Here is a 26,516-nt window from a genome sequence, read left to right as displayed (position 1 = left end):
ACAAGCATTTAATTCATTTCAAGTATACGCAAAAGACCCAGCTTGATGCAGAAGAGGTCAAGAGCTTGAAGACGGTTAAAAACTAGAACAAGATTATATGCCCAGCTTGATTTATCTTCGAAAGACCGAGACCATGGGAGTTCCAACGAAGGAAGCAAAACATCTAGCTTCGCTTGTACCCCGAAATATACTTGACATACAAAAATAAGAAGCAGCAGCTTTTGAGTTGTTAGGAGGAGGAGATTAGCGTCCAGGAGCAGACCAATTCATTGACAATTACCAATATACAATAACAGGGTAAATGATCAAAAATTCAATCACCGATTGGCTCTATACAGGATTTTTTTCAAGGTGATCATCAAAAGAAATCAAACGATCCTCCCAATCCTAGCCCACCTTACCTTATATTACAATGAGCTATGCTCTCGAAACCTTGCTCAAGAACACAAGGTTTTGACCTCTCTTCTTTGTTCAATCAATCAAACTACTTACAAGATATTAGCAAAGATATTAGCAATGATCACCGGAGAAAACATATATCATATATACACTACTAGGGGCATTTCTCAAGACTCTTGGCAAAACGATTCAAAACTCCTCTTGTTAAATCTGCTGTGTTTGTGACTCTGGTAGCGATTTAGCTCCCTTCTATATACACTTGATTTTGCGAGTTCTAAGCCACAGCAGGGATGCTGGAATTTTGGCGATCCCTGTTGAGGCAATCAAATCCTTCTACTCTAACCATGGCTGGCTTAAGCCCAAACTTCATTCTTGCACACCCTCCTTTGCGTGCAGATGACGATGGAGAAGATAAACCTGAAGGAGATGGAATGGGCAATGGTGACATTGGAGTGAGTTTATCATCCCCAAATCTAGCATCTTGAATTAATGGGTTGCCTACTCTGGATGGAGGAGACCCACAAAAAAATGGAGGCGGCGATGAGACCACCTGGGTAGCAGAATGATCTGGTTCATGACCCTCCTGTTAACACCAAGATCATATCCAAGTCAAAACAAACCCGTAACATGAAATACAGCCTGCAGATTCCTCTCCATGTATAAAAATGTTGAATGACCAGCAAACAAGTTCAACATAATCAAATTAAACAACCACAACAGCTAAGCACCCTCACCAAAAGGAAAAGAAATTGAGTTCAGATGCCTCCCAAATAAAGATTCATGCATCAACAACATCATAAGCATACGTCTAAATTATCAACTTCTACTACACAAATGTCTTCCTAACTTCTACACAAAAAAGACAACACCAGTTTACCTTCATGAGAATAATGTCCAGAAGCTCCGCCCCAGCCTTCCAATCACCCACTTCGGCTTGATGGCTGTCATTAAAAACAATCCCCACACATTAAAATCATCCTGAGTCGCAAAACAACTGAATAACCTATTAAAAAAAGCAGAAATCACCGAAAACTACATACCTCACAGGCCATCTCAAAGGCCTAATGGGATTATTAGCCAGAATTCCTACTCGCCGAGGCTTTGGACAAACAACAAGACCCTTGGAATCAGAAATTGAAACCAAACCTCTTCTCTCATCACAACAAGTAATGGCGTTCTGCTGAAGACTGATTTGATTCATCATCTTCAAATTTGTACAATATATCCACAGCAGTAGAACGCCTGTCCATTTTCAAGAAATAAATCTTAGAAATCAAGTAGTTTCTATAAAATAAATCACTCTGATCTAATTAAAACAAAAAAATGCCCCATTAAATCACGAAAAAAAAAATTTAAATCAAATTGCCTTCACAAAAAAAAGCTAAAAAGAAAAGGTGGAAATTTTCAAATCTGTTTCGAATTCTTTAATTCCTCAACTTTCTCAGCAACCAAACAGAAGGAATTACAGATCTAGACGCAAGCCTTTTAAAAACAAAATCCATCAGAATAAGGTCTTAAACAATAAAAAAAAACTCATCCTATCTCCCATAAAAACACTGAAAAACTAACAAGGTTCAATTTCCAAAGAAAAACACTGAATACCTGAATTATTTTTAAAAATAAAATCAATAACAGCTCAAAAATAAAAAAAACAGCGAAGTAAGCCACCTAAACCAGATCTGATCTACACTTCAATTAGCAAGCAAGGATAGATCTGCTTAATTAGCACTCGTATAAAGGCAAGTATGTATATACGTATGGATATTCGTAGAGAGAGAAATACCTTAAGCAGGAGACTTGAAGAGAGAGAGAGAGAGGGGGTGCCTGCCACGAAGGAGAGGAGGAGAAAGGAAGTTAGCGGGGATGGCATATTTATAGAAGAATGGAAAAAAAAGGGTAGTTGTCTACTGACTGAGTGACTGACTTGGTAAGAAAATTATTATAAAAATCTATGCGTAGGGTCAAAAGAGAAATAGTTATATTTGTGATTTATTATTATTATTATTATTATTATTATTATTAATTAAAAAGAGAGAAATTAGTATTCATTCACACCCATTCCACGGATTACATATTGTTTTTTTTTTTTATGATTATTTTTTAGTATTAAATTTTTGTTATGATTTTTTTAATTTATTTTGGTTGGTTTTATTTTTAAATATTAAAATAATCGAGAAATTAATTTTATAATTTAATTTTTTTTATTTTATCTTTTTACACCGCTAGTACAATTTATGGGTGTATCATAATAATCTTGATTGTCTTAATTTATGGGTTTAGTGAAATGTTTTCTTTAATTGAACTTGATTTTCTTATAGTTTTTTTTTTATTGCATTATAGGTTACAATAATAATCTTGTTTTGTTGTTGAATGACAATATGAAGCAACAGCCTCCATAGATTAGCCGAGCCAAAGTAAAGTATACTTAGTAATTCCTAAACTAGATTTTTAAAAAAAAAAATTATTTTTGTCGATTTAATTTTTAAATGCAAGGGTGGTTGAGAATTTGGTTTCGTAATTTTAATTTTTTTATCTTATTTTTTTATAGAGTTAGCATGGTTTGTAGGTTTGCTATGATAACTCATGTTGCCTCGATTTATAGGTTTGGTCGGGTGCCTTTTTTCTATCTTTTTTTTATTTGAATTAACTTTTTTAGAGTTTATTTTTTTTTCATATAATTAAAAAAAATAGTTTCTCATAAAATTCATGTTATTAAATTTTATAAAATATAAAAAACTAAAAGGGTGTAGGAACCACTATTCACCCACACTCATTGCTTCGTAAATTACATTGTTTTGCTTCTTCATCTTTTTTCTTTTGCTTCTTATTTTTGCTTTAATTTTTTTAGTTTTTTTTTTATGAATTTTATTTTTTAATATTGGAGTGGTTGAGAGTTAAACTTTGTAATTTGTTTCCTTTTATTTTATCTTTCTATAAGATTAGTGTGGATTGCGAGTTTGTTAAAGTAACTTAGTTGCTCTAATTTAGATTATGAGTTTGGTGGGGTATCTTTTTTTTTTCTTAATTGAACTTGACTCTTTTTTTATCATCTATTTTTTTCTCATATAGTTAAAAAAATAGTTCCAGATAAAAATCATGTTATTAAACTTTATAAAGTTTATAGACCTATTTACGAGTTTGGTTGGTAAACCTGATTCGCAGGTTTCACGGGTTTCACTTTTTTTTTTTTTTTTAATTAATTTTTGTATTTCATCCTTATATATTAGGTTAATTGGGAAGCTATAAAGACATCAATTGGAGATAGCGTGATGCGCCCAATACTTGTTATAAGGGTAAGGGAGGCTGTTGAATTTAGTTTTAAACTTAGTTTTTTTTTCAATTTTTATAAAGTTATTATGGTCTCAAAACAATCTTCGGTATTGGGTTGGTGTTTGATTTTGCGATTATCCATTTTTGTTATCATATTGTTAAATAAAAAATAGTTTTGAAAAAAAATTAAAATCCTAATGGAATCCAAAACTCAGTTCATAGGTTTTATATGCTACCCCGGGTTACCCAATCATAGGTTTAACGAATTTACCCATCGACCAGATATACTTATTTTTAATTTATCTTTTTATTTTATCTTTTAATATTGAATTGTTTGGAAAAATAAACTACATGATTTATTTATTTTTTACTTTTTATAGGGTTATCAGTCTCAAATAAGTGTCTATTTTTATGTTGGTGCTCAATTTTATAAGCATCTATTTTTACCATGTAATTAAATAAAAAAGTTTATAAAAAAAATTACTAAACCTAATATAATCCATGACATAGGTGATGGGAGGAATAAGGTCAATTTAACCTATTATTGTCTCCATATTTAAAAAAAAATAAAAATAAGTCATCATCTTAAAGTTTTTTTAAAAGTTAAGTCATATTTTTACCGATCATCAAGGTCATATTTGGACCGATGAAATCAATCGATTTAAGTCAGGCTAGCTATCATGCGGTTTAATTGGAAACTCGAGTTAGGCTAGGAGCTAAGTTGGGAGGTTTTAAGATTCATCGGCTTGGCTAAAATTTAATAATATTGTCAAAAGATTCTATGTGCTCTAAACATTTTTTTTTATATATTTTAAAAAAAAAAAATTAGTATGACCTGTGGTGAAGAGCAAGCCAATAGACTAGTACAATACACTAAAACATGTTAGGTTTTCACCATAGCAATCTATAGTGAAAACCCCACTTTGAACTTATTTACACATTGCTTTGTTTTTTTTCTTCTCTTGGTTTGTTTTCAATCTATGTTTTTATCTTCAATTTTATCCTTTAATATTATATTTATTTTTTATCGGGTTATCTCACTCTCATGATATAGATCACAGGTTTAACGGGTTAACTCGATTGGCTCTAGTTCTTTTTTTTTAATGAATTTTTTTCCTAATGTCATCCTTTGTTATAGGGATTGATTGGGAATTAGGCTTCATGATTTGTTTTGTTTTCTTTCTAATTGGTTATTCCAACCTCATCACCCAAAAATATTGCTTAACGAATTAACTTTAGTTGATTTCGGGTTATTTTTTATGTTTTTTTAATTGAAACTTTTTTTAAATTTTATTATTCAATATTGGATTGATTTGAAATTGAGCTTCGTAATTTATTTTGATATGTTTTCTATAGGAATATCTTAGTTTCATTATCAGGATCATTGGTTTTGTCATTTTAACTTAGGTTAAATTTAATTGTCTTGTTTTAAGAGGTTATGTTAATCTCATAACTCAGGTCATGAGTCCTTTAATATTGAATTTTCTTTTCATTTGGGTGTCTCCATCTTATAACCTAGGTCACGGGTTTACTGATTAACCAAGTTGATTCTTTTTTTTTTCTTTTTTTAATTGACTTTTCCCTCTAATTTTATCATTTAAAATTTTGTTTTATTTGAAATTAGGCCTCATGATTTCTTTTGGTTTGCTTTTTATTATGTTATCATGGCCTCATGACCTAGGAATAGTGCTTAATGTGTTAACCCAGGTCACTAGTGATTTATATGAACTACAATTAGAGGTTTAACATTTAGATGATTTGTGGTTTACAATAACTCATCCTTGAAAAAGTTGATCAAACCTCAAAAAGAAGATTTGATCTTCAAATAATCTTTACTCAAACCTTAAATGACTCTAGATTATCTAACGGGATCTATTGGACTCTCAATTTTTTTAAAAAATTATCGTTTCCATTGCGTCAATATTTTTCAAGAAACCCAACACCTGACTCGAGAAAGAATGAAGAATGAAAGGAGAAAATGAAGGGAAGAGAAGAAGTGGGCTAGCTTAATCAAACCTGAGCCAAGAAAGAGCGAAAAAGTAGTGGCCCAATCAAAACTAAAAGAAAAGAGGAGAAGAAAGAAAGAAAGGTTAAGGGCAAGACCCAACCAAGCTCAAAAGAGTGAGGAGACAGGGAGAGGAGAAAAAAAGATAATAAAAATGGGAGAGATGAAAGGCTTAACCAAGCTAGAAGGGGTGAGAATGATAGGAGAAGAAGAGAGAAAAGGGTAAAGGGAAGAAATAAAGATGAAAAATAACTCGTAAGGTCTACACTTATGAGACCCAAATCTTACCAAAAGCACCCCTGATCCATTTACGTCTACTTGAATTCTCACGTTGACATAGCTAACCCACTCCATTTCATGAGTATCACCCTACTCCTTATTACAAGCACTGTTTTATTACTCGATGTGAGTGTCATCATGTGTGATTAACAATATGGGCACCTGCTTTCATTGTTCATATTACAAGATAACCACATAATGGTTAACGATAAAATAAACAACTTGACATGAGAACTTTAGGAGAATACGCAACCATGATCTTTATGATAGCTTCACAACTTTATCCCTACCAGGATAATAATTGGCATAAAAAGCTTGTCAATTTATTCTCGTTATAGGTTTGCAACCCTAATTTATATTATCATGGAGGATCTAAAAGTCTATAATTATTGAGGATCACTAGGTATAAAGAAGATGACTTTTTCTCGACCTTATTTTTACACACAATAACACATTATATTCCAATCTCTTTCCTTGTTAGATTGCATTTTTATTTTATGTCTCTATGTTTACTAACTGAAGTATTGTTGGATAATTTATGTTTTAAGAGGGAACCTATTTTACATAAATTCATGAGCCCCAAGCTTGACTCAAAAAGATTTCTCCAAAATCTAGTGCACCAGCCAAGAAAAGACTCCAACACAATCATAATTTTTTCCTGACTTTATCACAATGTTATCTATATTATTATCAATACATTTAATTAATGCCACTAATTGGAAAAATCATACTCAAAACAGATGTGCTTAACAACTGGTTGGGGGAGGTTTTCCTGAAAATATAAGTCATTTTATTTTATTTCTTGATATATATATATGGTAGTGTTTACATCCAAATCTTTACACATTTGTTTCTTCCCTTTTTTTTCCAGCGTTCCAAGTTCTAATTTGAATTCAAAAATAAAAGAAGAAAAAAGAGGATAAAGAAAAAAGCAAAAAGAAGAAGCTAGTTTTAAACATCCAACAGCATTTGGGAGTGAGTTTATAATTAAAATTTGATTTTTTTTAATTATTTTTGAATTATTTTGATGTGCTAATATAAAATATAAATTTATTTTAGAGAAAAAAAGCTAAAGCATACCTTTTAATATAACATTAAATATCATAAGAATATATTTATTAAATTTTATTTATTGTTAATTTATGTTATAAGAAAATAAATATTCAAACAAAAATAAATAATATTTACTAGATATGTTAAAAAAATATTATTTAAACGATAACATTTTTAAATATTTATGATAAATCTAAATTAAAAAAAAACAAAATATTATGATCAATTAAGAATATTAAGAGCCATTCTTTTCATTATGGTTTGAAAGGTTGGCTAGAAATCAAACGGTGCCTTTTGTTTTTCTCCAAGGCGGTGAGAAAACAAGTACGACGTTTGCTTTGAACTTTCAAAGAGTTTTAATGTCTTGCAAGTAAGACACCAACCCATGAACCGGTCACTAATAAATTACTATCAATGAAGGCAACCCTTTTATTTGATTTGGAAATTTTGCTTAAAAAATAGTGGTTGAAAATTAATATGATAGCTGTGGCAGGTGGTGGTGTCGTAGCTATTCAAAAATAAATTATAATAATAGAGATTATAATTTAAAATATATTTTATATGAAAAATAATATTTTTTATTTTTTAAAAAATTATTTTAAAAAATAAAATAATTTTAACTGCGCTTCCAAACTTTGTTTTATATACCTAGAAAATGGTTGAAGAAATTATCCATCACAAATTAGATTAGAAGCTAATTCAATGTTCATTTTCAAGAGAATACAACCAAATTCCTGTATCTGCTTTTACTCCAACATCTGGAAGGAAATATATTCCAAATATTCCTAACTTCTCACCAGCATTGTCTCTGTTGACAAACCAAGGGAAATTAATGAGCTCTTCATCCTTGCTATCGAAGGTAAAAATACATCATGAAATCATTATCGTTTGCGAAATGATTTAAGCTTAGTTTGAACTCCATTGTCATTACTGATATTTATATTCAATAAAATCCATTCAAAAGTTATTATTTTTCTTATAACTAAAGGGATCTTCATATTTGTTCGAGATTGTATAAATGATAGTTTTTAAACTTACTTCGAGTTAATAAATCAATTTATTAAATTGTTGATTTAGAGTTTGAATTGAAATGATTCAATAACACAATAATATTTATCATTGATATGGGTTTTAGAAGTATAATATAAAAGATTATATTACCATTATGGGTGCACATTCCTTGTATAATTGAAGCGTGCGTTCTTAAGAAAAAAAAAAAAAAAAAAAAAGGAAAAGGGAGAGCAGAACCATGCATGATTGGAGCTTGGACAAAATCACATGAAGGAATAATGAGTAGCCCAACTGGATCTGAGTCCGAGTCAAGCTGGCTCCCATAAACTCAATCAAAAGACTCATTCTCTCACTTTGACTTTTCAAGGAAACTTAGGTGGGGTCCATAAAATTATTATATTTTCTGGGAAAAGACAGACAGAGAGACAGAGACTAGAGAGAGGGCAGAGAGCAGAGAGTAGAGACACGGCGTGTCGTGTGCTTGTTTGCGCGGGCGTCATTTACGCACCGGAAAATGAGGAACCGTGTAAAAATGCCAGCTTGCCAGATGGGGTCCCCTTGTCAGCTCGTTTAGTTCTTTGACTTCCCTGCTCTGATTGAGACACGTGTGCTGCTCGTGACTGAAGGCTCTGCTTCGAGGGTATTAAAGTAAGCACGTGCACCACGTTCGTGGGGCTGTTTGCTAGGTAGGCGATTTTATTTTATTTTCGTGTGAACAGCTTTTCGAGCGTGATTGGTGAATCTCTATGCAAATTTGTAGGCAATGACAGAAATATCCAGGTTTTGTAGTAATTTTATTTTTATTAAAATAATATCTTAATCGATTAAGATCTCGAGCCACCGCCAATTGATCATTTCGGAATTAATTACATCCTCATGGAGAGAAATGTAATTTAAAAAAATTGATTTTTTTCTTGACTTTTTAGATTTCAAAGATTCCTTGAACGGTCAGTAAAAAGATTCTTTGATCTCTTTTTAATTCTTACACTCTTTCACTTTTCTAAACAAGTTAAATTCGTGATTGTACTATACTGGTGTTGTTGAATGAAGTGAAAATCAAGATTTTAAATTTCTGAAAGAGAGAAAAAACATAAGTGATTATCTAGCTTACTTTTTCTTTTTTTAAAAAACTATTTAAAGCTTTCAAAATTATTTTGGCATAAATAATTATAAGATTTTGATATAAAAGTAAATATATATTATATATTAATATTATCGATTCAAATCCTATAAATTTAAGAGCCATTTAAAATTTAAATAATTATTAATTTTAAAATTTATAAAATTAATTTAATTTAATTGTGTATAAATTCGCCCTAACATTCTCATTAAATATATATATATATATATAAGTTGAGACCATCCAAACGCTAAAGTTAAATTACAGTTGCTTTTATAATTCAAGTTTGTAGCCTTAAATCTAATAATTTTATTTACAAATTCTGTTCACAAATGACCTGTTTAGTATTTAACTGAAAAAGACTTCGTTTCAACACATTTAAGTTTGATAAATTATACGCTCATCGTTCCCATTCAATATCTTGGTATAATATATATATATATAAATCCATAAGAAGCGATGGGGTAAGCTTATGTTTCGTGATTTAGGTTTTGTAGTTATTTAAACTAGCTAGAATTTATAATTCTATATAGTAATCCGTGGTGTAATTCTATTTATTTTTTTAAAAAAAAATTATGAGTTGAAATGATAATATAATAACCGGAGTCTTATATCATATTAATCTCATGACTGTATTTTGAATTGGACCATCCTCGATGATTCTAACAGTCAATTACCATTTTCTCATGAGGGTTAGCTAAAAGTTCAAATCTTGTAACGTTTTCATTATAGCAAATAACCCCATTATCCCTCTAGCTAGTGACTTTCTTCAACCAATTTTACCGCCTCTTCATGGCAATTTATTAACTTGTTTGAGGAATATAATTGTGATTATTTTTTAAAATATTTTTTAATTTTAAAATGTATTAAAATAATATTTTTATTATTTTAAAAAAATATTTTTAAAATCAATGAATCAAAATAATTTAGAAACACTAAAAATTATTAATTTCAAGTAAAAAAAATATAAAAAAATAATTTTTTCAAAAATATTTTTAAAAACATAAAAATAAATAAGTTTAAAGGAGTTTTTTCAACTTTCCAGTATGGAACCAGTCTAAAACACCATATATAATGTTTTTAATCTCTAAATTACCCTATCTTTCTCCTCTAAATACATATGAAAAAAATCAAAGACTCCATAATTCAAAGTTTAAACAAATAAATAATTGCAACCAAAAACAAATCAAAACTTTTATTGTAACATTTTAATATATAATTACCAATAGATGTGTTTGACACTTGTAGATCTATCTAGCAAAGTTATAAAAAATGGTTCAAAACTAAGATTACATATTAAAAAGTTGATGTAGGTTAATTTAAAACGATGTTATTAAAAAAAAAAACAATATCATTTTGATTTTTTTAAAAAACATTAAATTTGATATCACTTCAGTTTTTTATATAATCAATTAAGTTTAATTATATTAACTATCAATCTAATTTGATATAAAACTTGGCTAAACTTGGACTTTAGATTAGCGGGTTACCAGTTGACTAATTAAGTTGGCATGTGATAAAAATTCTTATGGTGATCATAGTAATTAGTTGTATTCTATTTCTTACTTAATAAGTCCATATTGAAAAAAAAAAAAAAACTATAAAGAAAAGATAACAAACAAAACCTTGTCCAACATAAAATTTCTAATCTCGTATTTATTTTATTTTAGAATGAACCTATAAATACATCTAATAAAATTTCATTAATCACTCCCCTGGACACAATAAAATTCTCAGCCCATGATTAATAACAATGCTTTTATCATGGATGGTTGTAGGAGGCTTCCATGTTCTTGGTGTTTAATGGTGTTTACTTACATGAGAAATTAATGGGTGAGGTATTAATCATGAAGTTTATAATAAATTTCACACCCTCCCCTTATGCATGAGGTTCGACCATTACTAATACTAGGGGAATTGGAATTCTTGAATTTAATTGACTAGAATATTTTGCTAATTTATATTAATAAAAGTGTTTAAGTGTGAATAAGTGATTGTTTTGCTTGAAAATCTAAAAAAAAACTCATGTTTTTTAGTGGAGGGAGGATTCGGCCAAGTAGTTATTGATAAAAAAAAAAAAAAAAAATTAGTATAAGATTGTGTTAAACTGGAGTAGATGGATTTTTCTATGATAAATTTAATTGATTCTATTAAAAAAAATATATATATATATATATATTCCGTGAAAAATGACATTGGTCAATTCAACCAAACTTAGTGCGAGGAAGGGAATATAGAAAAAAATTGGATATGGTTTGGGGATGAGATTTTTATTTTACTTTTAATATAGAAATCATTGATATTAAAAAAATTATAATTTATATTTTGTTACGAGGATCCTTATATTCATTTAAAATAATATAAAATATGAGCATTTAAGAAAAGATATAAATAGATGTATTTTGTAGTAAAAAAATTGAAAAATATATATTTGTTGAAGAAACTTTTCTATAAAAATATTTTATTAAAATGTTGAGAGAAAGAAATTCCTTGATTTTTCTCAAGTGAAGCATAAATAAAATAAATATTGACTTGTATGTAACAAAATGCTGTTAAAAAAATAAAATACCATTTACAACTTTCAAACTAAAGAAATAACATAGAAATGTTATCTGTGTCCATAAACCCCAAACAAAAAAGAGACCTTCGGTAAAAGAGATTGCGAGAATCTGAGAATGTTCAGAAGGGCCCATTTGGCAATTATGTGGACATTGGGTTGGTTAGGCACGGAGACGGCAATGAAGTTAATGTCCTGTCTTCTTGTTGCTCATCAAGATAATGAAGGAAACCTAACCGGTAACGGAGAGATTATAAACATTAATTTCTTTATCAACACAAATTTGACTAGGATATGCTTGTAAGACGGTTCAAACAGCGTTTATTTAAAATTTAATTTTTTTTATGTTTTTATATTACATGTCAAAAACAAAATTTTTAAAATAAAAAATAATATTATTTTAATATATTTTTAAGTAAAAACTATTTTAATCCACAATTATTATCATATTTTCGAACACACTTTTAATTTTAATCTAGAAGAATATTTAATTGCCATTGCTTTTTTTTTCCTCATCATTTTCAAAAAAAAAAAATCTTTCATTATATCAATTAATGAAATTTGTATCCTATCTCAAAAGAGATAAAAAGGATAGATAATTAGAAATGATCCTTTCGTTTGGATTTTACTTTTAAAAACAACTAAATAATAAATTATTTTTCTAAGATTTAAAATCAAACCAAATCAAAAACCTATTTAAACCGAAATGTTATGTTTTTTTTTTAATTTATTTTTTTATTGAACTGAAAAAATCTTTTTTTTTCTAAATTGGGCTTCTTTTTTAATTGGTGTAAGAAAAATCAATTCCAATTGCCCAATTTTTTGGTCATTTTTTGGAATTTTTATTGGGCTTTCAAAAAATTTTAATCATTCGAAACAGGCTTCTTGGATTTATAACGGCCATGTAATTTAGCAGAAGATTTTGAACAATGTTGAGGCCCTTATAAGATCAGAAACCTCCGAATAAACATCACCATCACCGGGAACCAGACACTCAATATTTTACAGAGTGTCATCTGGTGCCATTGCCATACTCAATATCCATGCTTCAAGAACTGTTACATTGATCTAGAACTATTCTACCATTTTATCATTTTGCAAACACAGATCATGCTTTCTCAGAGCATAAAACCTTCCACCATTGAAAATTATATATAGGCGAAGGAAGAAACTTACAGACAATAGAGAGGGGGGCACTGTTGTTAAGAGACAACAGACTAGAGACTAGAGAGAGAGACAAGAGACAGAGATGGGGGAGGAGGTTGCGGGAAAGAAGAGAGCAAAAGATTTAGGAGCCCATCTATCAAAATCCAAACATACCATCTCAAAAGGTAATTTTGAACATTGAACCTCATAACAATAAATTAAGGCGAGGAAGAAACTTACAGAGAATAGAGAGGCCGCACTGTTGTCAAGAGACCACAGACTAGAGACTAGAGAGAAGAGAGAAGACATATGAGAGAAGACAAGGGCGGGAAGTTGCAGGAAAAAAGACTTGAAAAGGCAAACTAAACAAGTTCGTTTCGGTTTTGAACAGTTTCCGAGGTTTGAAACTAGTTCCACACCAGAATAGAGACTTGATAGGTGCAGCTCAAGTGTTTCCAGAGTTGAAAATAGTTCCACACCAGAATTTAGAGAGACTTGAAAAGGCAAGAGCTGGTTTGCGTATTAGTCTTATGATCTAGCATAAAACACAGATGCAATGCATTATTGTTATGCATTTAATGTCATCTTCTTCTCTCCGGGGCACATAAATGCTACTTGTTCTGTGTCTTCTGACCTTGAGACCTTTCTGCAACAGCTAGTAACACAAGTTACGCGGTGAAATTATCCATTTTCTCATGCTAATAATGCTCCATGAAGATTATTGGAGAACTTCCAACTTGGTGTGACGTTTTTCTCGACAACTCTTAAAAGCCAAGAATCACATGAAATTTTCAGGAGTTGTGGTTCTGATAGATTATGCAAAGTTTTTTCTAGTCTTTTCTGATGGTTATGGTTTGATCCGAAATGGCAACATTTTACGGGTTTCTCTGTCACTGCTAATCCTGCTTGGAGACGCTGATCCATCAGTAAGCAAAGGCATTGCATGAGAAGGCAGGTAGCTCAGAAAGGTGAGACAGATGAGATGATTTTCCGAGTTCTCGACGGCATTATCTCCTGGCTTGATGAACATAGGATAAAATTTAATGCCCAATAAATTTATCAAGGAGCCTTCCGTGGCTGCTATGATTTGTGCAATTCTTATAAGCTTTTAGGCAAGGAGATTATTGATTAATTATGATATGTAACCAAACATGAAGAAAAAAAAAAAAACGAGTAGAATAATAATAGCTGAAGATAGTGTCAATATATAGAACAAGCAAATTGACAACCTAAACAATCTAGCATAAGCTAAAACCATCGCTAATTTATCCAGCCCTACTTAGAACTAACAGCTTGCAGCAGCCCTACTTAGAACACTGAGATTAAACCTAGAGTGATAATTGTTCCAGTAGAGTCCAATTTCATCACCTTCAACAAGATTCCTCCTTCTAACGAAGTCTTTTGTCCAACCATCATTGAAAATATTACTCCTCGACGTGCTCCATCTCTTGAAGACCAACTGATGCATGCTCTGTGTGTTCATATCCCAAACCCTGACCTTCAAACCCAAACTGGTTTCTTGATTCACCTGTTTGATTTGATCCGTATTTAAGAAAGGCAAGATGTGTTTCTCCACCAGATCTGAAGGCACGAGCAGCCTGCATAAATTACCCAAATCACTTGGTTTCATCTTCTTCTTGATCGTGAATGGATCATAGTGATGATATAAACTCAAATGAGTTGATACCCCACGAGAACTCTCCTCTAACAGATCCCCCGGGGTATAGGACGTTCTCATCCTCCTAAGATTAAAAGCCACCCTTGCTCTCTCCAGCTCTTCCTTAGATTCTTTGTTTCTTGGCTGATCCCACGGGACTTCTCCTCGATCAAATCCCCCGTGTTTCTCCATTGTTGTTTGCAATAACAGATAAAAAAAACAAGAAGATAGTGACACAAATAGGAACAAGAAGTAATATTTCGATCCTTCTCGATTGTTTTAACAATATTTTCTCCTCTCATATTGTTTTATATATAAAAAGAGAGGATGAAGTTAATCAGTATGGAGTTCGGAATGTGGAAGTCAGTCAGTATACAATTCGGAAGTCAAACACGAAAAGAATTGAATTCTGTTATCAGGTAATTCAACAGTAACGAACATTTTCGTGCTTTATCCTTTGCAACCACCTCGTCCAATACAATTATCCATCGGTTCCCATGCATTGCACAGAGGTGCTCTTCTCATCTTGGGCTTGGCTCATAAATAATCCATCGGCTTTTCTATTCTTGATTTTATAAAAACCCTAGATATTAGACCCTACACGCTACCCTGTGACCCATTTACTCAATATCATTACCTGATCCATATTTTAAAATAAATGAGGTTAATTTGATACGATGGATCAACTCCCTACTCTATCAAAAGTTAATTTAAATATTTTTATTTTAAAAAAAAATATATAATTTGCTTAGTTTATAATTAAATATTAAATTAAATTAGGTTTAATAACTTTGATAAAATCATTCCCAATCCATGTAGTGGAAGTATAAATTAAGAACCATTTTACAATTCTCTACTTTACTACATAATTTTCACGAGAAATCATTATAGTTAATCTAATATATTTAAAATATTTTAATAATTATTTTTGCTATAGTTTTAAAACATAAACTTGATTTTAAAAATCAAGAAAGAAAATATTACATTTTAATAAGTGAACCAACCTCTAGTCTCTAAATTTATGACCAATAAATTTCAATATATGTACGGATTCTATCTTCCTGGCTCAGCTTTATTCTTTTATTTCGGACTATAAATTGACAGTGGTTCGACTGTGTGTGTAGGCCTGGCCTGAATCATTCTACCTGTGAGCTAGATTCTGGTTTGTGCTATAAGCTACATTATCACCTCTATTTTAAGCTTAGCGCAGTCTATTAATTGAAAGTGGTTAAACTAATAATGTTTTTAGATTTACCGATTAACCAGATAATAATAATAATAATAATAATGATGATGTTTTTATTATTAGAATGATACTACATCACTTGCTGGACAAGATTATTAAATAAATAGGTTATGCTCTGTTTTATAAACTATATAAAATATATAGTTTTTTTCCATACTCAATTCATACCATCGAAGAATTTTCATGTAAATTTCGAAAACCAATCCAAGACATAGTACTATTAAGAAAACATTTGGTACTTTGGTTTCTTATCTAACCATAAAAAAAACTGTCTACTAAGTGCATGCGTGTTCAGTGATGTTTTTTAAAAATATATTTTATTTAAAAATATATTAAAATAATTTTTTTAGATTTTTTTTTAATTTTTAACATCAATACGTCAAAAATATCTAAAAACATTAAAAATAACATTAACTTGATGTTTTTTTCAAAATACAATACCAAACAATAAATCAAATAGCTTTTGCTTTTTCATTAAGCTCTATAAATAATTGAGTTTCAAACATTAATTTTTTAAAAGTAAAAGTAATTTGTTTTTATTCATGTAGACTTGCTTTTCATTTATTTTAAATATAAATAACAGTTTTAATTAAACACATATTTTTCAAAACTTTATTTTTTTAAGAACCGCAACTATAAATGTGTTTTTTAAACTAACTTTTTTAAAACTGCAATTATAAAAACTACCATAATGTCAAACACATATTAATATTTTGAGTGTTTGAGATTACGGTGCAAAATATTTTTTAAAATAACTTTTAACTAGAAAATGTATTAAAATTATTTTTTTATGAATTATTTTTATTTTTAATGTTAGCACAATAAAACCATTAAAAAATAAAAAATAATTTAATATTTTTCAAACATTTAAAATACTTTTTAAAAAACATATAAAAACAAAAGTTACGACAAACACCCTAATTCTACCCCATAGCATGCATCCGCGATCACATACATCTATCTAACTCAAGAACATAGAGAGAAGAACCCAAAACAAAACTCTATCCATCCAGTTCAGAAACAGCCCACAAAGCAACAAACAATGTGACTCAAAGTGGGACCGTCTCAACCTTGTCCGAAGATAAATTCCTGTCCCTTTTACTGTTACATACATCTAACAATATTGTTTTTCCACGTTAGTTATCATAGTGGTGGAGTGATTTATTTTCCAAACTAGTATATTTAGAAAAATAATTTTTCATTGTTCCATTCCTTTCCTTTGCAAAAATTAATATGTATTTTTATGAAGATCGAATTGCATGAGAAAAAAAATCTAATGGCTAGAAAAAAAGAAGATAACATAAAAAAAAAAAAATAAAAAATAAAATAAATGTTGAAAATAAACTAGAGTACTGATAACAAAATTCTCAATACCACTAAAAAGATATTAATGAGAAGAGTTTATATACATTATGGTAAATCAAAAATAAATTTATGTAGCTATCAGGATGTATTTTGAAATGCGATATAAATTATATTTTTTTAAATTTAAATTTTATTTTTAAATGAATTTTTTTTATATATTTTCAAATTATTTTGATATAATCAAAAATAATTTTTTTAAAAATAATTTCTTTTTAATTTTAATACATTAAAAAAAAAAAAAAAAAACTTTTATCACTATCACAATCTCGAAACATTAGCAGTCCAACATGCTGAGTGTTCTTTTGAGTGCGCGCACAGGGCACCTTAACTTTCTTTGCTTTCTTGAGCTGCCCACTTGTCTGTTACCCCCATTTTCTCTCTAGTGGGAGTTCACCGACCCCTTTCTTTTGGTAACTTGCATTATTATAGTAGATAGTGATAATCGAATGAAGAGACCATTATTGTTGGTGCATGTTTTTGTTTTGCTTCAGTCATGGCCTTCTCTTCCTGCTTTTGCTATCCTCATTTCTCACTCAAGGTATGATCTTTTTGCTTTTTTCAATGTTATGGACTATTTGTTTTTCTCTTCTGATTGTCTTGGTTTTGTGTAGTATAACGATAATTGAACTGAATTGCAAGTGTTTGCTTGGGGATCTTTTAGATGTGCTTATGCAGTTTTGGGAATTCTTGATGTTACTGCTTTTCAAGAAAAACTGGCCGATTTAAGTGGTTTTGGATTAATTTCTCTTTGATTGGAAATGGGAAGTTGGGTTACCTTCAATTAAGTTAATATAGACTTTTTATATATCTGTTGAATTTCTGCAAATCAAAGATGCCTTTTCCACCCATTTGATATTAGAGGGATTATATTTTGGGGTTGCCTTTATGAGAGTTTACCTTTGTGTTGTAAACATATTAAGTAAATCAATGACACCCTATATTTGTCTAACTGTTATTGTCTACTCGAAATATGCTTGAACATAAATTGAGTTATGTTTGGGCAATCGGGGTCATTCCACTAGTTGATGCTTATGATGATTCAGTAATGCAGTGAGGATTTGTCTCAGAGATAAGCTGTTGCATTGCTGCAGTTTCTATGTTCACACTTCACCTATATGTGGTTATTTTCTTTTCTAATTTCCTCCCTCGTTACACAGTTGATTTTCTTAGCATTTCTTTCACTTGAATTGCTGTTGCTAAGTTCACAGCAATGTATTGTGTTACCTCTCTCCATTGTTCACATGCACTGAGCTTATTGTTCTGTTATGATGTTATATCACAGTATGATCTATTATGTATTCTATATGTCTTGACTAGATTAAATGGGTTCCAGTTCTATGAAATTGTTGTCTTTCCAGTTGAAGTGTTTTGTGCGCTGAATTTGAGTTTGAATTGTCTCTAGAGTGCACCACAGAAGTGAACCACTCAGTTTATATTCATGAGCTTGAGGGCTTTTCTCAAGGTTTATTTTGATCTCTTATCAGAATGATTGCTCAGGGCTGACTATAAGATCTCATCACATTGTTGGGAAAGATCAAAAGTTGTTTTCTTCACTCAGAAGTAATAGCATCGAACTTCTTGGCCAACGGGTTGCAAGAGTGGGAGCTGACTTACACAGAGACTGGAATTTTCTTGGAGGTTCAAGAATTATCGTTCATCCAAAACTAACAAATTTCCTTGTCTATCGAAAAAGCTCAGGAGTAAACGCATCATGTAATTCTTTTTTCCAATTGCCCACTTTATTCATCATTTATGATGTTTATATTTCATGAGAAGTTTCGTGCATTTCTTTTCTTTCATTTTTTTATTTTTATTTGGATTCTGCTTGATACATTGCTGAAGGTCCCCAATATTTAAATGTTTAAAAATTTTGTCTATTTATGTACATTTGAACTTTGCAAACTTTCTGGTTTTCTTTTCTTCTTCATGTACTGATAGGCAGGTCGTGCTCATTTGTAGAATGTAACCCAATTTTAGCTAGACTCCCTGCTGTTTTCTATGAAAATATTTCTCTGGCTATGGGGGTCAGATGCTTGAAGCAGGTGCTGCTTGAGGTCGATTACTTGGTTTGAATTATTTAGTATCCATTTATTAGCTGCTGTCAATGGGTGATCTGGTTCATCAGAGTCAACTTATAGAGCATCCCAATTCTGGATGACTGACTTATTATGCCTGTACTTTATCTCCTCTAGAATTACTTTCTATCAGAGCCTCAGAAACCAGGGACTTTATTGGTTCATGCTCTTTCACAGATACCAACAGGGACTTATGGTCAGGCAGGAACACTTTTGTTGTCCCCTCTTGGATCTTTTCTGCGCGACACATGGACAGAACAGGTTTTCTGTATTATAAACAAGTAAAGACTAGTATGGAACAAGCTGGTTTCGTTCTATGCTATTATTTGTTACTGATAAGAGTCCAGGACTTCTTCCTTTCAAATTCAGTGCTGCTAGAAACATCTACTAACTTTAAGTCTGTATCTTGAGGATGCTATTCCTTATTGTTTTATTGCTTTATATGACAGGGTTGACAAGTTCTCAGATTGCAAGCAGTGTTTTTACTTTGGGAACTGCAGCTGTTCTCCCATTTTACACGCTCATGGTTGTAGCTCCTAAAGCTGAAGTGGTATGCTTTCTGTACCTTTTAAGGACTTCATATGTATTCTCTCCTTTTTTCATCTTTCAAGTGACATAGTGTCCATTCTTCGTGTATGAATATTCAACTTCCTGAATTTTGCTGATTTTGAACAGAAATCTTAATGATTTACTTAGTTGTAGGCTTGTAGCTACATTTATACTCTTTGGGACTTCGGTTTTAAGTTGTCAGGTGTCCTCATTTTTTAATTATGTACACTTATGAATAGTGTCCACTATATCTCCCTCTTTCGCTCTGTGTGTGTGTGTTTACAACTAGCACTTTAAGATAATAATCAAGTCTAGATTTTTATTTCTTTCTCCAGTGTTACAAAATCCCATGTTGGCCTTTAACTTCTATAGTTCTGTTTGCATGTGATTTTCCTTGGAAACTCATTGATCACGCCTTATTTTCTAACAATTAACGTAACTGCTTAAATTTGAGCAAAATGCAGACTAGAAAGTCTATGGAAAGCAGCATTCCATTTATTGTGCTTGGACTTCTGTATGCATTTCTATTATACCTCTCTTGGACACCTGACACAATGCGTCTAATGTTTGCGAGTCAATACTGGTTACCAGAGGTAAGGATGTAATATCCCTTTTCTTTTTTCCCTTAAATTTTTGAAGCAGATGTCTGTTTATTGGGAAAAGTTAACAAAAACTTCTATCTGGTTTCCGTATACAGCTGCCTGGTATAGCGAAGATGTTCTCCAGTGAGATGACATTAGCTTCAGCATGGATTCATTTGTTAGCTGTAGACCTCTTTGCTGCAAGGTCTGCTCATTTCCCCTCTCTATCCACTTTTTATATCTTGCAGTTCTAACACTTCTTCCGATTATCCAGGCAGGTATTTAATGATGGGCTAGAAAATGAAGTTGAGACTCGACATTCGGTTTCTCTTTGCCTGCTCTTTTGTCCGATTGGAATCGCCACTCATTTCATCACTAAAGCACTAACCAAAGGTTCTGGAACTACCAGGCATGACATGTAACTCATTATTGACTTGTGCTGAAACAATCGAATCAATTTATAAGAGGTTGACAAAAATTGGATTTTCCAACATGAAAAAAATACTATAAAACATGTCAGCCTTTTATAAATTCTCGTTTTGCAAAACTTTCGTTGTCTTTTATCGTCAAAGATTACATGGTTGGTATTTGTTTCTGTTGGGAATCAAGCCATCAGAATATGGTTGAACATGTATTATTTCTTCCCTTAGTTGAACTCCAAACTTTTGATCTACCTTCTCCTTAGCCAAAGCAATGAGGTCAAGCATGTCCTGTGAAGTTGAACCACCAGCATTTATGAAGAAGTTGACGTGTGGATGTTAGAAATCATAGCTCCATCTTCTCTGAAACCTTTCAATCCAGCTTTCTCAATCAACTCAGCTGCTGCAACTCCCAATTCAGATGGATTTCTAAACACGGAGCCAGCACTACGCTCTCCTAGTGGTTGAGTTCTCTTTCTCCTGGAAATGGAACCATACTTCATACTTGGAGAGTAATGGGGTTTCTTGGAGAGTAATGGGGTTTCTTGGAGAGGGAAGCAGCTGGGGACGGGGTAATTGATCTTATTTGTTTGATCGGCATCGTTGTCAACACATCTCCATTACTCCTATCACATTGCCTTGATCATTTTGGAGAAATATGAGATTATGTTACTTGGTCACCCATTTTAAAGCACGAAATTAAGATTAAGTTAGTATTAAAGATTAAGTTTTACATGAAACAACTTATATTTTTTCCTGTAAAACCCCTCAGTGAAATTAAAATCCACTCGTCTTTTTAATACAAAAAACAGTGAAGCCTGAATTGCTCTTGCTTGTACTATATTTTTCTAATTTTTCATCTTTGGATGAAATTATAAACGCCTGGGGTGATAAAATCAATGCCAAAGAAGATTTTCTGCATGTTAAAAACTATCAATTTATAGTTTTCTTCATAAATCTTTGGTTATTTTGAATTATTAATGCAATGCGAGATTGATTTGAAGGAGAGTGGTTAAATTAAAATTATTTAAATTCAAAATTAAAGTTATTTAATATCACTTGTGTTTTTAATTAATTTAGTTAATGAAATTCAATAATTTAGAAGAAGACAAGAATCGACAATACAAAAATAATAATAACAATTTGAGCAATCTATGTCAGAAAGGTGGTTGATCTTAATCAATGAATCTATAACTATTGATTAAAAAATCTCATCATTTTTTTTATAGTTAATTATTTTTATTATTATTACATATGAAAGTAGTTATTAACATCAATTTTTTTTTTTTTCACATATCAAAGAATCATGATTAATTTTGAAGTGAGAGATGATTACTCTGACAAAACGAAAGGGAGGTCGATAAGCACCTGCATCTCTCTTGACAGGTCTCCTTGTCCCAGGAGGAATTCCTTAAGCTTTTTGTAGATTTGGATGGAAAAGCACCAGTTCTTGCTGTGTCATCCAAAAGTTCTCCAGAGAGGTCAAAAACAGGAATGCGAGCACCCAGAGGAGACGAAGGAGTCAGTAAATTTGTTGAGGTTCCTGGTGCTCTTTTGACACAGGAAGATTATCCCACTATAATTGCAGAAGAGCTTTACCAATTTTTGCAGGAAATTTTTGAATCCAACATTTGATATCGGAAAGGTTGTCAATCTTGATTCCATTTATGAATACAAATAGAAGAATTTGATACTCTGTTTGTCCATCTCTAACATGCTATTACTTTGTCAAACCAACCATGAAGACAATCAGGGAGCGAGAACATTTATATACACTTCAATTCAATACAAAAATTAATCGGCCACTGGTTAGAAATCAAAGAAAGTATGTGAGAATCGGAGACGCTATGATTCCACTCATTCTTCCCCATGTCCCGTGAAATGCTTCACTTGCCTCAGAAAAAAGGAGATCGATATATACAAGAATGGTAACAATTTCATGGCCGTAAACACCTGCTCTAGCTGTTGTGTGCACAGAAAAACTCGCAAAAGAAATGCAGCATCCTTCAAGTAGGAAATGGCGAAATCTGAATTTGATCTTCCAACACCCCATTCAATGGACCAGATTGCTGAAAAGAACCCTTTTTACCACGCTCCAAAGCAGTTGCTTCATAAATCCCTACAGCATGTCACAGAAACAAGGAGACTGATGGTGTTTATTTCTACCAATGCCCATGCCAATGTGCTAGTGTTTGTTTTTGCATTGTATTTACGTTTCAATTGTTTGGTGAATGATAATAAAATTTTAAGCGATATGCTTACCCTTTTCTTCTACTCTCTGTTTTTTTTTAGGAATAAGCTTCTAATACAAGATATCTATAACCTATCAAAATCTTTTACATATTCCACTAATCTGACCATAAAAAAACCAAGGATTTGTCTCTCTATTGCTGACTTTATTTATGAATCGCTAGGAACTTCCAGAAATATTGCATGAAGCAACATGATGAAAGACTTTCAAACATACCAAAGCCCAAAATCAAGGAGAGCATATTATGAAGCCCGGAAGAGAAAAATCCATGTTGTAGACAATCTCCATGATAATGATGCATCCTCCAGCTACCATTAGGTGTCATGGCGAAGAGAAAACCATGTGCAGTCTGTAGATAAAACCTCTCTTGAATAGTTATATTGCTTTCTTATTGATTTTTGTTGTGTTTTATAATTTGGTTTGGATTGGATAATATTCATTGAATTGAATGAATATTTATGTTGAATAAATATCATGCTTATTTGATGATTTTAATTTGCCTTGTTATGAGATTTTGGTATTATGCAGTATATATACGTGTGATTGATTTTATGTTGAAATGATGTTGGAATAAATCTGTCATATATTGCATACTTATTCTCATATGTTAGTATTGTGTGAAATAATATGCTTAGACTTTGTTTGTGACAATGTTTAACAATGAATTTAATGAGTAAGCATATGGTAGATCGCTTCTTTTCATTAACCATACAAACACATCTAATAAGATTTTGTTTTATTTTTAAGTATTTTTCTTCTAAAGTTAGTGATTATTTGTAACAATGTTTAATTAACGATTTATTTTGCAAGCTACATGACTGGACGCGAGCCAATTTTAATGGAGTTATATGTGGAAACACATATACAAAAAAAAAAAAAAGACAAAAAGGGATGTCATGATTCATGGATAGCTGAGCCGAGGCGTTTATTATAAATAGACTTGGAAACCTTTTGAATATTTTTTGGACTAATTTTTTTTATCAACATATTTAGCTTTTTTTTTCTTTTTAATGAAAGATATATATAATGCTCGCATGCATGCCAAATACAAAATGACCCTTTAACCTATTTGGAATACAATCCAGAGTGTGCTTGAAGGCTGGAGCAACTAGTAAACCTTATAGGAATTAGGTTTATGGTATCTATATTACTACGATTTGAGATATGAGGATATGTTGTAGTGTCTTGATCATAGGCATTCCACTATCCAACATGAGGCAGCCATCATCAGCCATTCAAGAGTTGGTTCAAGAAAAAATTGTTAATGCAAAGGTCGATTTGAGGGTCAAAATGAAGGCGCAATATGAAAAATAAAGTAGAAAATAATGACAGTAAATGATGACTTACATGTCAATTTATTATCTTCTCACTCATGGACTTCCAAGGAATTTTTCCTCCACCTATAGCTCCAACATTTTTCAAATATATTAAGATATTTATAATTGATTTTACAATTAAATTAATAAATTAAATGTGTTCTTTGATTTAATTTAGTTGTTTAATGTTAAATTATTTGATCCAAATAAGCATGTATTTAAAAAAAAAAAATTACTGAAATATGATGAAATCACAAGACAAACAAAAAATTCTACTAGTGATTTCATCAAGTAATACAAGCTCATTTTTCTAGAAGAACTATAAAAATTTGTAAACTACTTTGATATCATTCGCCGACATAATTTGTATGTTAGTGATTCTATCAAAAGAATCCATCAGCAATGCACAATCAATTACCAATGATTAATTTATCGTTGATCAATTGGTAATATTTACTGATGGATTAGCCGAAAAAAGTGGTCAATAAATTTTTTTTCAATTTTCTAGTTGTGACTCGGATCAAAATTACAAAATATGCATGAGCTAAGACATGGATTAATGTTACCAATCATTCCAGTAATTAACCAATAAGTTATGAACAAATTCCAAACATCTAGGGATGCATGTAAATATCTTGCAAGCACATAACTACGTGATGCATTTCCTCAATGTAGGGAACTAAGATCAGACAGAAAAGAAATATGTATTCACACTATTTAACACAAACATCTCTTGGGAGTCACTTCAGTCTCCCCCTGCACTCTTTGTTGTTAAACCACATCCATATGTATCCCTACCTAAAAATTTGAGGACTGGCATGCCTCGGTTTCTGTTAGGTAATAAGATGTTCCGAGGTCCAAGTTAAAGAATCCTTTAAAAATAAAACCATATTATTTTAAAATAAAAATAATTAATTCTAAGTTGATATAATGATCTGGTAATTCATAAAAAAAAAATTCCAAGTCAGTTTATCAAATTTTCTACTGTGCAAGGCTCCAATGTTTATTTGGATGGATTATGCAAAAAAATTTTTTTTTCAATTTGATTCTGAATTTTTTTTTTTTTACAATTTAATCCTAATTAAAAACTTATTGTTTTTAATTTTTTTATAAAATGGTGAGATTAAAAAAGGAAGGACTGAAATAAAAAAATATGGCAAACATGGATGGCGTGACATAAGTTTTGTAAAAAATACACTTTGATGCTTAAATTTAACAATCATGTAAATTATATAATTTTAGCACTTCAATGTTTTTTCAATTCAATTTTGATATAAAAATTTATTTTTATTATTTTTTAATCCCTGACTTTAGTCATCACTAAGCCTCCACTTCTCATAATTTTGCACACAGTTAGTAGCATAACTTGCACTGTAGATCAAAATTAATTCAGCAGCTACGCAGCCAAAAGGAAAAAAAGCGGAAAACCTTTCCTTCACTGACTGGAATCATTTCCTTTGACCATTTTTCCTTTTTTTGCCAAACATAGGAAAGCAGGAAAGTGGGAATTCATGCAATATAATTTATATCATTTTCTTATCCACTGATGTAATAATACACCTTGGATTATTGAATTACAGAACACTTTGAAACAATTTCCTTTAAAATGCTATTCTTGGTCAAATCTTAGAGTGGGGGGGGGGGTCATGTTGTGTGTAGATAAGAATTTTTTCCCCCCTTTTTGTTAATTTTTTTTATTTTTCCTCTAATATTTTCTCTAAGTTAGGTATGGGAGGTTGATGATGAAAGCTAGTGTGCGTGTATGTTGATGATTGTTCATTAGGCTCAATGGACATGTAGTCACACGAGCAATTGTCTGTTCCAAGTGCATGCACCAACAAAAAGACTAGTGATGAAGAAACAAATTCTTTCAGAAAGTAGTCAAAAATCGCAGATAGACGAAGCTTTTAAGATTCTTATGGTCCTTCTCATTCAAGAAAATCTAAGAACACATATTGCTTATCTTCTTGTGAGCATGATATGGCCCATTTAAGCTGTCTTCTATCTTATATATATCTTTGGATTCAATGCATCTGTCCATGTTTTTCCTCTCTTTAGTGCCATGAAATTATTCTACAATTTACTCATTACAATCATTCAAGTCTATGAATTGGAAACATCAATGGGATTCTATTCATCCATATGTTTGTAGGACCTATATTTCTGATAATAAATCCTTAAGATTGTTTGTGTCTTGTTATCGTCATTGTTGTATGT

The 26,516-nt window shown here is 31.0% G+C and overlaps 3 protein-coding genes across 4 annotated transcripts; 1 reads left to right on the top strand and 2 right to left on the bottom strand.

Moving 5' to 3' along the window:
- Positions 1 to 243: 243 nt before the first annotated feature.
- On the bottom strand, positions 244 to 2,315 carry LOC118055980 (uncharacterized). Its single transcript, XM_035068035.2, has 4 exons — positions 2,183 to 2,315; positions 1,440 to 1,641; positions 1,277 to 1,340; positions 244 to 982 (listed from the first exon to the last, which is right to left on the bottom strand). The coding sequence occupies exons 2-4, from the start codon at positions 1,601 to 1,603 to the stop codon at positions 674 to 676; spliced, it is 537 nt and encodes a 178-aa protein (XP_034923926.1). The 5' UTR covers positions 1,604 to 1,641; positions 2,183 to 2,315; the 3' UTR covers positions 244 to 673.
- An 11,810-nt stretch (positions 2,316 to 14,125) lies between these two features.
- On the bottom strand, positions 14,126 to 14,689 carry LOC118056040 (B3 domain-containing protein At2g33720). Its single transcript, XM_035068135.1, has one exon. It carries the CDS (start codon positions 14,687 to 14,689, stop codon positions 14,126 to 14,128), a length of 564 nt encoding a protein of 187 aa, XP_034924026.1.
- A 2,707-nt stretch (positions 14,690 to 17,396) lies between these two features.
- Positions 17,397 to 20,986, top strand: LOC118055979 (protein ABA DEFICIENT 4, chloroplastic). 2 transcript variants are annotated; one of them, XM_035068032.2, is made up of 7 exons: positions 17,397 to 17,646; positions 18,593 to 18,821; positions 19,361 to 19,444; positions 19,633 to 19,733; positions 20,197 to 20,325; positions 20,430 to 20,518; positions 20,588 to 20,986. In XM_035068032.2, exons 1-7 carry the CDS (start codon positions 17,602 to 17,604, stop codon positions 20,733 to 20,735), a joined length of 825 nt encoding a protein of 274 aa, XP_034923923.1. In that variant the 5' UTR covers positions 17,397 to 17,601; the 3' UTR covers positions 20,736 to 20,986. The 2 variants fall into 2 exon arrangements, with proteins under 2 accessions (XP_034923923.1, XP_034923924.1); XM_035068033.2 differs by lacking the exon at positions 19,361 to 19,444 and having other exon boundaries at positions 17,399 to 17,646.
- The last annotated feature ends 5,530 nt before the right edge of the window (positions 20,987 to 26,516 follow it).

This window comes from Populus alba, chromosome 4 (assembly GCF_005239225.2).
Source record: "Populus alba chromosome 4, ASM523922v2, whole genome shotgun sequence".
Lineage (NCBI taxonomy): Eukaryota > Viridiplantae > Streptophyta > Magnoliopsida > Malpighiales > Salicaceae > Populus > Populus alba.
The sequence above is the reverse complement of the archived record's forward strand: the minus strand, read 5'-3'. Positions and strand labels throughout refer to the sequence as shown.

Excerpts from the sequence above, each read along its gene's own strand:
- LOC118055980 (XM_035068035.2), bottom strand. The coding sequence starts at position 1,603 with ATGATGAATCAAATCAGTCTTCAGCAGAACGCCATTACTTGTTGTGAT. Across the intron at positions 1,341-1,439 it reads CCTTTGAGATGGCCTGTGAG|CCATCAAGCCGAAGTGGGTG; the intron begins GTATGTAGTTTT and ends TTTTAATGACAG. Across the intron at positions 983-1,276 it reads TGGACATTATTCTCATGAAG|GAGGGTCATGAACCAGATCA; the intron begins GTAAACTGGTGT and ends TGGTGTTAACAG.
- LOC118056040 (XM_035068135.1), bottom strand. The coding sequence starts at position 14,689 with ATGGAGAAACACGGGGGATTTGATCGAGGAGAAGTCCCGTGGGATCAG.
- LOC118055979 (XM_035068032.2), top strand. The coding sequence starts at position 17,602 with ATGGCCTTCTCTTCCTGCTTTTGCTATCCTCATTTCTCACTCAAG. Across the intron at positions 18,822-19,360 it reads CTCAGGAGTAAACGCATCAT|ATACCAACAGGGACTTATGG; the intron begins GTAATTCTTTTT and ends GCTCTTTCACAG. Across the intron at positions 20,326-20,429 it reads GTCAATACTGGTTACCAGAG|CTGCCTGGTATAGCGAAGAT; the intron begins GTAAGGATGTAA and ends TTCCGTATACAG.